This window comes from Ascaphus truei, chromosome 16 (assembly GCF_040206685.1).
Source record: "Ascaphus truei isolate aAscTru1 chromosome 16, aAscTru1.hap1, whole genome shotgun sequence".
Lineage (NCBI taxonomy): Eukaryota > Metazoa > Chordata > Amphibia > Anura > Ascaphidae > Ascaphus > Ascaphus truei.
This window is the reverse complement of record NC_134498.1, coordinates 42,809,940-42,822,446: the sequence shown is the minus strand read 5'-3', so window position 1 is coordinate 42,822,446 and position 12,507 is coordinate 42,809,940. Positions and strand designations below refer to the sequence as shown.

The window sequence follows — 12,507 nt, the reverse complement described above, 5'->3', positions numbered from 1 at the left end:
GAAGGCTTATATGAGTAGTGCAAATAAAATCTGGCCAAAGTCAGTCATACTTACCTTACTGTAGAGGTAAAATGTGGGTGCACAAATTCCATTAAATGAATATGATAAAATATACACATATTTCTATCTGTCAGCCTTATACATTCACCTACTCTTCAATATTGGGTGATGTCCAGACTGACCCTGGGGTGTATTATACCTGCACTAATTAGAAAATTGGTAGGGGCTCAGTAACTGCTATGTAAAGCAGATGAGCCAATAAACCTACCTCTATGACGTTTCAGTGATACTATATTTAATGCCCTATGGGAGTATGCAGCAAGGAAAAGATGGCCTAATATTTGTGAGAAACTGTACATAATACCGCGCTCCTCCCTATAGGAGTCTGCTGCTGGTAAAAAGATAGGCCTTACATAGAGAAAAACAAAAAGAACGATTCCTGCGCTCCTACCAATTAGGCTAAAATAATAATCTCATGAAAAGGGTGATTTAAACCCTTTGGCCAAAGCCAAATTTATAAATGCTTTGGCCAAAGGGTTTAACAAAATAACAAAATAAAAGGACTCTGTGTGGGGCCTCTTACCTTCTCCGGCGACCATCTCTTCCGGTGAGTGTCCTTCGTCATGGCCCCGCAACGTCATGTGGTGTCACATTGCCATGACAACGGGATGCCGTGTGACTTAACGATTTCACGTGGCGTCCCGTTACATGGCAAAGCGACAACATTTGACATTGCGGCGCCATGAGGAGGGATACTGGCTGGAAGAGATCGCGCAAGAGAAGGTAAGAGAGCTACTGAGGCCCCGTGTCAATCAGTTTAGTTGTTGTCCTTTTAGAGAGGTTTGGGGTTCCTTACAATGCATGTCATCTCAGACGCTATTAGAGAGGGTTGAGGTTCCCCAGAATTTCACAATATAATTATAGGGTTCCTTAACCAAAAAAAAAAGAGTTGGAGACCACTGTCCTATTTATACATTTTACACCTAAATTGTAAATAAAAATGGGATTCAGTAATTTTTTTCTATGATTTGAGATCGGTGGCAGCACTAATATGAGTGAATATCTTTATTTGGACACTGATAAATGAAAATAAATATTGGTCAGTTTACCAATTCAGCTACAATGTTGTATGTTCTGCAAGAAACATATACCCTCTTTTCCTTTTCACACTTGCAAATTTATGGTTAGCCAAATATCTCATAAGTGTAGAAGACAACTGCATTACATTATATATCTGTCAAATTTTACATTAACTCACAAGGGGGATTTCCACCGCCAATTAAGCTAAACTTTTGGTTTCCCCATTAGTGGTTTTCTTCAGCAATCTCTCAGGGAAGAGCGTCCCGAAAAAGCCAAGAGCAGCACAAGTTCAACTGGAAGTAGCCAATGGGATGGAAGATTAAAACCAGGTGATTCCTTGTCATTCATGTATCCCAATTCTGTAGGTCTGAGGTCTGTGCAGAGAACGTGTGCCCTCCTTCTGCTGCCCCAGTCTGCACATGCGCAGTATGCTACTTCCGTTTTACCCAATGAGATTTTCCAATGACCTACCGTCCGCTAAGAAGTTTCACTTCAAAAGCTCGATGAGTTAGTTATCTAAGCTCCTAGCATAGGCCCCTTAGACTGGTGGTGGCTTTGAGAGTCTCCGGTAGATTGTTCCAGTTGTGAGGTGCACGCTAAGGGAAGGAGGAGCGGCCAGATACTTTGTTGAACATTGGGACCGCAATCAACCGTTTGAGTCAGATCTCAGGTGATAAGTTCTGCGTGTGGTAGTTGAGAGGATATTGTTCAGATATACTCGTAGTTCTGTTCTGCAAACCTCTTCTAAAAACTCCAATTTGTTGTATGTTTAACACTTCTTACATATTAAGTGTGTAGAGTGCAGCTGCCAGGAAGCTATCATCTAAACGAGTGGCATTTGGATAATATAGACAGAATAGTTCACTTCTAATGATTTCATTTTGAAGTGACACTGCACTTAAGTCCAATATTGCAATTACAGGTGGCATTCTTGCAGACCGACTGTCACTCAAACAGAAGGACACATGACGGATGCAGTAATACTTTATTACAGGTGGTTGCTGCTGATCCCTCAGCAGGGAATCTATCTTATGATTTATATTTCAAATAAAAGTAATAAATAGAAAATGCAGGAGTTTATTTAAACAGGATGTGAAACTGTGCTGTCACATTGCCAAAAGCATTTTATATCAGTTTTGGTTACACCTATGTTCTGTGAACCTTTTTGATCATAACTTGTACTGTTTGCAGCAGTAATTACATCTGCACTGCACCCAGGAATTCCTAAGTACAATAGTTGATGATTTGCTGACAGCTTATTTTAATTTCACTCCTCTGTGTGCAATTTGCCCAAGGCAAATATCTGAAATATTCATGTTTTCCCTCTAGCCAAATGCATAGTGGATTTGCCTAAGGAACTGTAACTCTCATAAAGATGTTGAAATGTACCTAATATTCCAACATATTGTCAACAGCACACATTAAATGTGCCTGAACCCCCTTTATATGTGGGTAACTCAATGGATTCATTTGTTGCAGATTGTTTCTAAGAATACCTAGCAGAACCAATTTAGCACTCTGAAATTTGCTGTATGTTTGCAGCAAAAGGATAGGGTTTAAAAAATAATTGATGCTTGCAAATCGATCTTAATGTTCTCCGCACCAGTGCTGTTTTCAGTATTGAGATAAATGGATTTATACTGAGAAAAGGGCTGAGCTGAAAACGCTGCAATGGGATTTCTCTGTTAAGTCCCAGCAATCGTACAGTTAAGCTTTCTTATTATCTTTATGTAACCGTACGTCTCTTTTAATATTAAGGTTACGCTGCTAGTAAAGAGTAAGATCTCTATTACTTACAATAGTCCTGGTGGTATATATGGCATACACTACTGGAGACAGTGTATCAAGCGGAAATGATACACTACATATGGACAAAAGGCTACATCACTTGTCACCTATAATATACATAAGGGAAACCTGTAACATTTTAGATTCCCTTTTGTATTTGTGTTCCTTAGCTTGGCATTGTTTATATATATATATATATATATATATATATATATATATATATATATATATATATATATATATATATATAGCAAATATTACTGTATGTTCATTTGCATGTCTTAGACAGGTCTGCAACCCTATCTTTCCCCATTATCGCCCAGCATACAGCGCTTCCACTGCAGCAAGGGATTCTGGGAAATGACATGCAAATGAGCACATACTAGAATATAAAACAATGGTTTTGTTGAAGAAACAATGTGATACTTTCCCAACATCTGAAGAATTCCATGTAATTAAATAGTGTTGGTTATTTTAGGGTCATCCAAGGAGAGCCAAGTGTTACAAAATCATCCTCAGCAATGCCGGAAACCCGAAAACAGGCCACATCCAGCCATGCCACATCCAGCCATCCCACACATTGCAGTAGGTTTTTTATCATTGATGTATGCAAGTTTAGTAATAATAAATGAGAAACGTATTGATATATCATCGTGAAAGAACATGGTGTTACCCTCCCCCCTCCAATAGCAAAGAGATTTAGGACCATATTTACTAAGGGGGTGTTACACCAGAACACACCAGGATTTTTGCCGTTTACAAATGGCAAAAACCCGGTACATTTATCAAATAATTGTAGTGATTAACTTTTCCCTTGTAACTTAACCCTAACGAGTAGGGTTGCCATGTGTCCAGTATTGGACTGGACTGTCCTGTATTTGGACACACTGTCCAGTAAAAAATGAGAGGTAATACTGGGCATGTATGGGTCCGTATGTATTACCTTTCTGGACATAGTGACGTGATCGGATTGGAGGAGGGTGGGGGGGCTTCGGGATTTCCCTGCGCAGGGAGAGAGAAGGGCTGTTAATAGGGGACTGGGCAGCTTCCTCCATCCTGATTGGCTGCTGCTGGTTTATGCAGCCAATCAGGAGAAGGTGTCAGGAGACTGGGGTGTAGCCAAGGAGGAGAGGTAACAGCATGGAGCGGAGGTGTGTGTGTGTCTCTTGAGCACATCGCATCTTTCACAATTGTGTCCAGTATTTTTGGAGACGTCCCCTGGCAACCCTACTAACGAGTAAAGGGGTTTAATATGCAGCTCACAACAACAACAAAACAAGTACTGTAAAACAATATGAACATAATCCGTATTAATAATAGCGATAAAAGCTCACTCTATGTCTAGTCTGGCTGAATGTAACACGATCAAGTTATTGTAACTAAATATAGAGACATTTTAGTGAAATGCATTATACAGCCTGCTAGGGAAATTGTATGTACTTAAAGCATTTTTGTACGTTTCTTTTTTTATACTAGAGTCCAAGTTTGTCCGCCAAAGGAAAAGACAGTAGCGGCGCATACTTGAAAGTATCTTATTATTCCTCCTCCAGTGATGAGATTGGCAGCAGTGATGAAGATGCACAGAAAAAGAGGTTGGCTTTAGTTTGTATGTTAGAATAATATTCCTATAGGGAAAGTGTCAATATTCAAGCGTCAGCACTGCAAATTCAGAAGACTTTTTAAGCACCCAGGTGATTTTTTTACCTGCAGTGGAAATACCTGAAGACGCACAGGTTGGTGTACAGTATCTATGCAGTTTCTCGTGCCCCCCGCCTTCCAGATCTACCATTAAACAATGCCACGGTTTCTGGGGTCCTATTTTTATGCACAATGTCACTTAGAACTAAGTTTTTATATGATTGTGGTAATCAATATGGGTAATGGTTAGTGTCTCTTTGCTGCCACACCTGAATCCAACCATGTTTCTAATTATTCATAATTCTCAATGATGTTGATGGTCCCATTGGAAGTTGTACACCAAGTAGAAATAATTAAATATGCAGTTCAAGCTGTTGTTTAAAAAACAAAACAAAAAAAAAACATTCAATATGTGCATTAATACAATCTACACACTGACAAGTGATTAGCGAAGTTGCCGATCGATCCATTCTCATGTGATCGATCGACGAAGATTTGGCTCTGGGGTTCACTAAATGCATCTTGGGTCCTCTTCTGCTGCACTGACAGCCAAAGTTCTGTGAGGAAGATCATGTGACCAGGCAGGAGCTAGATTCAAATGGTTCACTGCTAGAGAGAGGGCGGGGCTCAAAAAGTTGATGCTGTTTCAGAAGGGGAAAGGGATGTGACTTTGTAAATGGTTGCTATAGGAACAACAATGCTTTTTTACATTAGAATACATTAAAAAATGTCTTTAAAATGTTTTCTTTTTAAATGCTACAAGTATTTTATCATATTATATAACTGATTTATTTAAAAAAAAAATACACACACATGTAGGATATTGCTTTAACTGCAGCTTTAATACCACACCCCATTCAAGCTTGTATGACTTGGTACTACTGTATGTGCAGTATTGTACTGTACATCATTTTAAATGGAGGTGAAAAAAAGGACTTCTCAAATATGTCAATGTTTTATTTATGATTTATTTACTTATTTTCTGCACCCATATTTGCTTTTGTCATCTACTACAACTACAGCTAAATTATTTGCACATAAATGTATGAGGACACATTCAATTAAATATTCTGCATATGAAACCTGTTTCATTTACCAACACATCGCAGTAGGAATATATAGTAAGCCTTTTTAAAAATGTATGTTGTGATTCATCTCATCGGTTGGTTAATTGGGTTCTGTTACCAGGCAACCAATGAGCAATGGAATGGTAGACTTGTCAAGGACAAGAGTTCCAGATGGAATTAAAGTGAAACCCCAAAGCAACGTATGTGAACACAAGGTAATAACATGCAGAAAACTAAAATCCTCTTACTGTGCTTTAACAAATCTTTCACTGCCGGAGGGGTCTGACTCATCAACCAGCAGTGAGGGGGTTAAAGATTTCTTGCAACTCCCGTTGAAAAGTACTTTTTTTTTTGCACTATAAAAATAATTAATTACTGTAAAAAGCCGAGGAGCAGTGCAAATGTTAAATCAAAATATGTATCACTCGAGTTAATTTGTGCAGAACAGTTGTCTCATATTGATATTTTATACGGTAGCATCAGAAGGGGACACAGTAAAAGGGGCTGGAATTAGAAGCAGCTTTGCTTGGTGCATTCAGATAATGCAGAAGAGTCCCACACTGCACAGTATCGTCACAACTTTTTGGTAAATGACACCACTGAATAATTTATGTCCGTGTAGTCATTTTAACCTCCTTTTTGGAAAAAAGTAGAATGGTATGTTTTTTCATACTCCAAATGCAACAGCTGTGTGTGTAACAAGTGAGAAAGTTGTCTCTCGATGTTTAAAGCCCAATAACTGTGGGACAGAAGACATATAACATCTCATGTACAAGATTAGAGTGCATCTTGCATTGAAACCGACTGGAAGTTAACGCAGGGAAATGCTTTGCGAGCCCTGACAATCTCTCCCCAGGAAACAGCAGGGACTGCACACATCGTCTGCCGCTGGGAGGCACCAATTGTTAATTTATGTGCGCAGTTTCAAGAAGTGGGAAGCAGATGTTCCCGATATCTCTGTCAGTTTGTAGACCGGGGTTGTGTGACACTTTTTGAAATGGTTAAGATGGTTTAATTAGACTAATATGCACAAATCATTTACCGTCCATTTGCCTTGAATCATCATGTGTGCACTCTTTCATATCATATGTTCAAGATGATCACTTTTAGCTTCTGCATGTAGGGGACCTTGTAGTTATCGAGAGGCACAACATGCTTCTCTGGGCAGTAAATGGGGCTGTGCATGCATTTTCCTACACGTAACTGGGGGGGGGGGAGAAAAGGGAGGCTGATTTTGCATTATAATAACAACGTATCGGTGGTTTGCCATTTGTCTCGTCTTTGCATCGAGGAACCATGTGTGAGTTGACATTAAGGCCTCGGGCATGGTCAGCGCTCTCCGTGCTGAGGCGTGCTGCTGCTCGGCACTGAGCCCCTGCAGCCGCAATGAGAGCGGCTTTAGCAGGGGCTCGCGCACACGTCCGCATGCTTGGGGAAGCGTGTGTCTGACGGAGTTTTGAAATTTGGCGCTCGTCGGAGCGCAGGGCCGGTCACGTGAGCAGTTCGCCCAATGAGGGCGAACCAGCTCCATGACGTCACTGGCCCGCCCCCCAGACCCGCCCCCGACACGCCCACGGACGGCGCGCTGTGTAAGGCCAGGGAAAGCACCGCTTTCCATGAGCCTCAGCACGCCTCCGCACAGAGAAAATCACTATGTCCCAGGCCTAACTCTGCCCTTCTGAGGTTAGTGTCAGATGTAAGAAGCACAATTGCCAATGTTTCTTGGTTTTCTCATCAAACTGCAGGAGAAGTCACAGTGCAAATGTCAGCAGTTTTGTACACGCTGTAAACTCCACAGTATTACCTTTCCTTTGCTAAAATCATTAGAGATACATGCGCGCCATTGTTTTTCTACTTACTCTTTAGCCAAGCTCCTTACTTTTCTTCCTGTTTTAAGCTATACTGAAAGAGTTCTTTAATGCTGCAGTACACTATGCTTGAAGAAACCTGCGTCACGCCAAAATCAAACGGAATACAAAAGCGAGGTCTTGCTATGAACTCCGCGGAGCATTACCAGTTGCATTTAAATGACCCATATTGCATATAAATTCATTATTTATTTAACAGGTTACAATTCTTTAGGGCCAGATCAGCAGCGCTCCGTTAAATCAAGGCTCATAACGTCACACATTACCTAAACCAGTAATGGATGTGATTGTCCCCCCGAGACTATCACATATCCACTAATCTAATGGTATGGAAAAATAACAGCCGGTGTCTATTTCATCAGCACAGACGTAACGTCACGTTATTGTAGCACAACATTGCGTCAGCTTCCAATGAAGTGACATTAAATGGAGCCTGACTCCCATCCAGACCCTGAAATAGGTATTTAACTCAATCTGAAAAAAGCGAAAGGTAAAGGGATGTAATGTTGGAAAACACTATGTTAGCTAAATCAAACCTCACTGTGATGGTATACCCATTGTGACAGGGTCATTGACTCTGTATACATTAGTAGGAGATGGCAGTATGCCTGCTTTCCAGTAGACGAGGGGTTAACTCAGCTTATTAAACAGTCCACAGGTGATTCAAATTAAGCTAGCTCACCTGCTTTAAAACAGGAAGAGGAAATGCCTCTGGAGCAGCAGTCTCTCTCAGGCAGAGAGAGAAGACAGAGGAGTGTTGACAGACAGACACAGGCTGCTCAGATTGATCCTGTCCCAAGGGGGAATAAAGCTCCCAGGTAAGGAGCCAACTGGTGTTGTTGAACATTGTTGGGCTGGACTAGGTTAGCTAGCCAGCCAGGTAGATAGCCTGCACTTTTGTTTATTCAGTTCCCCGACCGGGGATAGGTTTTTGTTTATGTTTATTGCACTTAAAGGGACAGAGTACCCATTGTTTTGGTTACACTTTTGGACAAATAAATCCACCAGCATATTATTTCACCAGAAGAGTCGTGTTGTCTCCTCACTAACCACGGTCATCCTGCCACACCATCTAGACCCTGTAAAAACCCTATTACAAGGTCTGAATGCTCCTAGCTACGCCAACCTATTTATGGGTTGGTGGGAGGACCAATACATTTGGTCTAATAACATCTTCGGCGCGAACTTGGTGCTCTGGCGACGCTATATTGATGACGTTGTCATTGTTTGGAAGGGGGGACACTTTGGAAGATTTTTTCAAATACATCAACAATAACCAGTGCAACCTAAAATGTACATCTAATCAGAGTAAGATAAGAATTGAATTCTTGGGCTTGGAAATTAAAATTGAAGATGGGTCATTCCATACAAAAAACTTTTTTTAAAACTTGTGAGCTGTAACAATTTCCTGTGATCAACTAGCAACCATCAGAAACATTGGCTGGATAATATTCCCTATGGAGAGTTTCACAGACTAAATCGAAACTGCTCCAAGACAGACGATTTCAGTGATCATGCTATGTCGCTTAAAAACAAATTTATAGAAAGGCAATACAAGAAAAAGCTCTTCACAAAGTTAATGCAATAGAGAGGTCAGAGATGCTGGTATACAAACCAAAAAAAACACAACAGGAAACTGATTAATTTTTACCATTTATTACTCAATATAATGGTGAGTCAAAACAGATCGAAAAAATTCTGGGAAGGCACTGGCACATATTGCGGAGGGACAATCTGCTGAAAACTATCTCAACAGATAAACCAAAGATTGTCTTTTCAAGGGCAAGGAATCTGAAGCAACAACTGGTACAGAGTTTTCGGAAAACAGAGAAAAAAACAAATTGGTTAGCGGGAGGATCAAAAGGTTTCTATAGATGTACAGGTCGCAGGGCATGCCGATGTACAGTAATACGACACAACCAAGCCAAATCAAGGAATTCATGTCCAATGTCACTGGTAAAAAAAATGGCCATCAAAGAAACAAGAAAATGTTACAGCAGAGGGGTAGTGTGCCTTATGACATGTAATTGTGGAACACAATATGTCGGGCGAACAACACGAACTCTGAAAGTTTGAATGAGTGAACATATACGAAACATACAGAAAGGTCTTGAAACACATACAGATGCAGCGGACGTTATCCAAAACATTTCACGATTTATTTTCCTGGGCATAACCAGGTCGTGCCGCATGATTTCTGATAACAGTAGCAAATTAGGGGAAAGAAAAATTAAACAAATACAAACTTTCCACATGTTAAAGTGTTGAGGAAGAAATGTATGTGTACAAACCAAATACCAACGATGCTCTATTATCTAGGTCTGATTAAAAATGTACAATTTTTCCTAAAAGTTATATAAAAACTAATTATATGGAAATGTGACATAATAGTTGGATATTGTGCAATAGATTACCAATTGAAGATAGCAATCAATCAATTGAAAATCATCAAATTCTTTTTTGAAAAAACTATATCTGTGATAAGTGTAAATTACAAAAATCACATACTGAATTATGTGCCACGTGTGGGAAAATACACAAACTTTATGAAAAATGGTTATAAAATAAAAATATGGAAGCAAATCGGAAATCCTACAACAATTGGGTAAATGTTCTCATTCATGTATAAAAGGGTGCAAGATGAAGTAGGAATTATACCCCTGAGGAAGCCGAAAGGAGAAACGCGTAGGGTGAGAAGCCTGACCCTTGCAAGCACCTGTAGAACCGGTCATTGCAATTACCTGAGGTTCAATCTGATTTTGGCGCCGACCGGCGTTTGCGAAGGAGGTCTGCTTGCTGCCTGGTAGCTGCAGCAATATCTACGGCGGAAAGATCCAGGACGCTGGTGTCTGATCCAGGAGCTGAGACGCACTCGCCGAGGAAAGCTGTGCACTCAATCTGCTGAAGCGGGTAATTGTAAGTGTCACAGCACCGGGCGGACGGACGTGTCAGCGGTTGTACCGGCGGACCTCCACGTTAAAGCTACGAGAGGACTAGAAAAACCAGAGGAGATCACTTCTCAAGCTGCAGATCCCAGCAGTAATCCTGAGCCGTAAAGGAACACAGGCACAGCAGCCGGCTAATCAAAGATCAGCAAAGATCAGCAACGGTAGCAGTTTGGAGTATTGCGGTACCACTGCTTTCAAAGAAACCTTTCAGAGATCTGGAGGACAGCTACGAAGGTGATACACTTATTTTACTTCTTACATCTGAGATTTTTTTCTGTTGGACCCTGTAAAAGCCCTATTAGAAGGTCTGAATGTGAGGAACGCCAAGTTTAGGTATGACCTACGTCAGGGGTTTTCAACTCCAGTTCTCAAGAGCCCCCGACAGGTCAGGTTTAAAGGATATCCCTGCTTTAGCACAGGTGGCTCCGTCTTAGACTAAGCAACTGATTGAGCCACCTGTGCTGAAGCTGGGATATCCTTAAAACCTGACCTGTTGGGTGGTCTTCAAGACTGGAGTTGAGAACCCCTGACCTACATAATGTTATGTCCCCGCGCTAACCTTAACCGACCATTGTGGATATACTGTGGTAGGGGGAATGCCTCTTTTGCTTATATATATCACTAACGGCCATTCTAGTTACCGCAATGCTCTTTCCGGCAGAAAACGTTACCTTATTCTCCTTTGAAGAAACATGGTAAGGCTTATCCGTGACATCAACTTAGGTTATCCTCCTGTTAAATCAATTAGCGGAGCTCCGTGGATCTGCAACATCGTGAACTGTGTACAGTAAAAAAAACAACCATGTCCTTTAGTTTCAGCATCAAGAATAAAAACATGTTATCATTTGTCCTACATTGAAAGCAAAGCTCAGATCTGCTAGCCTGCAAAGAATAGAGAACAATGGCTGCAAGGACAGAAAAAGTGACCAATCTCAATATCCTTAATGCATCAAATATCTCTCCTTAACTGCTCTGGTTACCCCTATAAATAAAACCTGTTATACTGTACATTTACATTCAGTGACTATTTATTGCAAAACAACCATATCCAGCCCCCCCTCCCTGTTAGACATCTGCATGCAATGTTACAGGCATGGCTATTTGCAGAGACCTTTAGTACAATTTATTTTCTCTGCTACAAACCTGTATTTAGCATTTGGGGAAACAGGGTCTTCTCTAAGCATAGGTCATTCTCTAATCACATGTGCCCCTGGGTCTATCATAGTCCACTGCGGCAAAAAGTTCCAGGCATGGAATAAAGATTAATAAGTCATTATATTGTTCCCCATTGTATCCCATGCTATTGACTATACAGTGGCGGATTTACACATCAGCTGCCCATAGGCACTTATCTTGGTTCCGCCTCCTTCAGCGTCACGGCGTCAAATGATGCTGCGAAGGCACATGATGTCACGTTGCCATGGCAATGTAATGTCACATGGCATCACGTTGCTATGGCAATGTGTAACCAGGTGATGTCACGTTGCCGGGCCTGTGCGACGCGGTGTGACATTGCAGCGTCATTTGATGCTGCGACGCTGAAGAAGGAAGGAGGGTGGCGCCAAGGAGAATGTAAGAGACCTTTACAGATGTCCCACACTCCCCTGGCAATCAGTGGGGAGGAGAGTGGGGCCTCTGCATATGGGGAGAGGAGGGAAAGGGAAAATTGCTGCCCTAGGCCCTGGCCTATTGTGCCCAGTGGGAAATTCGCCACTGTTACTATATCCTCTTCTCTCCGTGCAGTGCAGGAAATACAAGGGACACAGTATCACATTGGTAGTGTAGGTACCTGGTGAAAGGGTCTGACCGTGACATCTTTGCAGGTTTAACATGTTTTGAATGAGAGGTTGAACACAATGACTCATTCTTATGAAAGGAAAAAAATCATATAGAAACAAATCAAATACATTTGTCTTATTGGGTGTGCTTAGGGAATTCTTGGTTTACTGTATATTTTAGGTCACTTTCCCACTCCAGTCGTCACAATTAAATATATAACAACATAATACTGTGTGGCTGGGTTTTGAGCTCGCTAAGATTGTGCAAGTCTAAGTATTTTTTTAGTTTATAAGATGATGGCAAATGGTGGCGACGATACATTGACAAATGGCCCACTTA

The 12,507-nt window shown here is 41.1% G+C and overlaps 1 protein-coding gene across 4 annotated transcripts in view; it reads left to right on the top strand.

Annotated features, from left to right (window-relative positions):
- The window catches only part of NRK (Nik related kinase), a 125,042-nt gene that overhangs the window by 71,335 nt on the left and 41,200 nt on the right, over positions 1 to 12,507 (top strand). For all 4 annotated transcript variants that reach the window (XM_075573321.1, XM_075573320.1, XM_075573319.1 and 1 more), the window contains 4 exons: positions 1,309 to 1,409; positions 3,347 to 3,453; positions 4,345 to 4,460; positions 5,695 to 5,788. In XM_075573321.1, the coding sequence (XP_075429436.1) occupies positions 1,309 to 1,409; positions 3,347 to 3,453; positions 4,345 to 4,460; positions 5,695 to 5,788 (418 nt within the window). The remainder of the gene's footprint in view (positions 1 to 1,308; positions 1,410 to 3,346; positions 3,454 to 4,344; positions 4,461 to 5,694; positions 5,789 to 12,507) is intronic.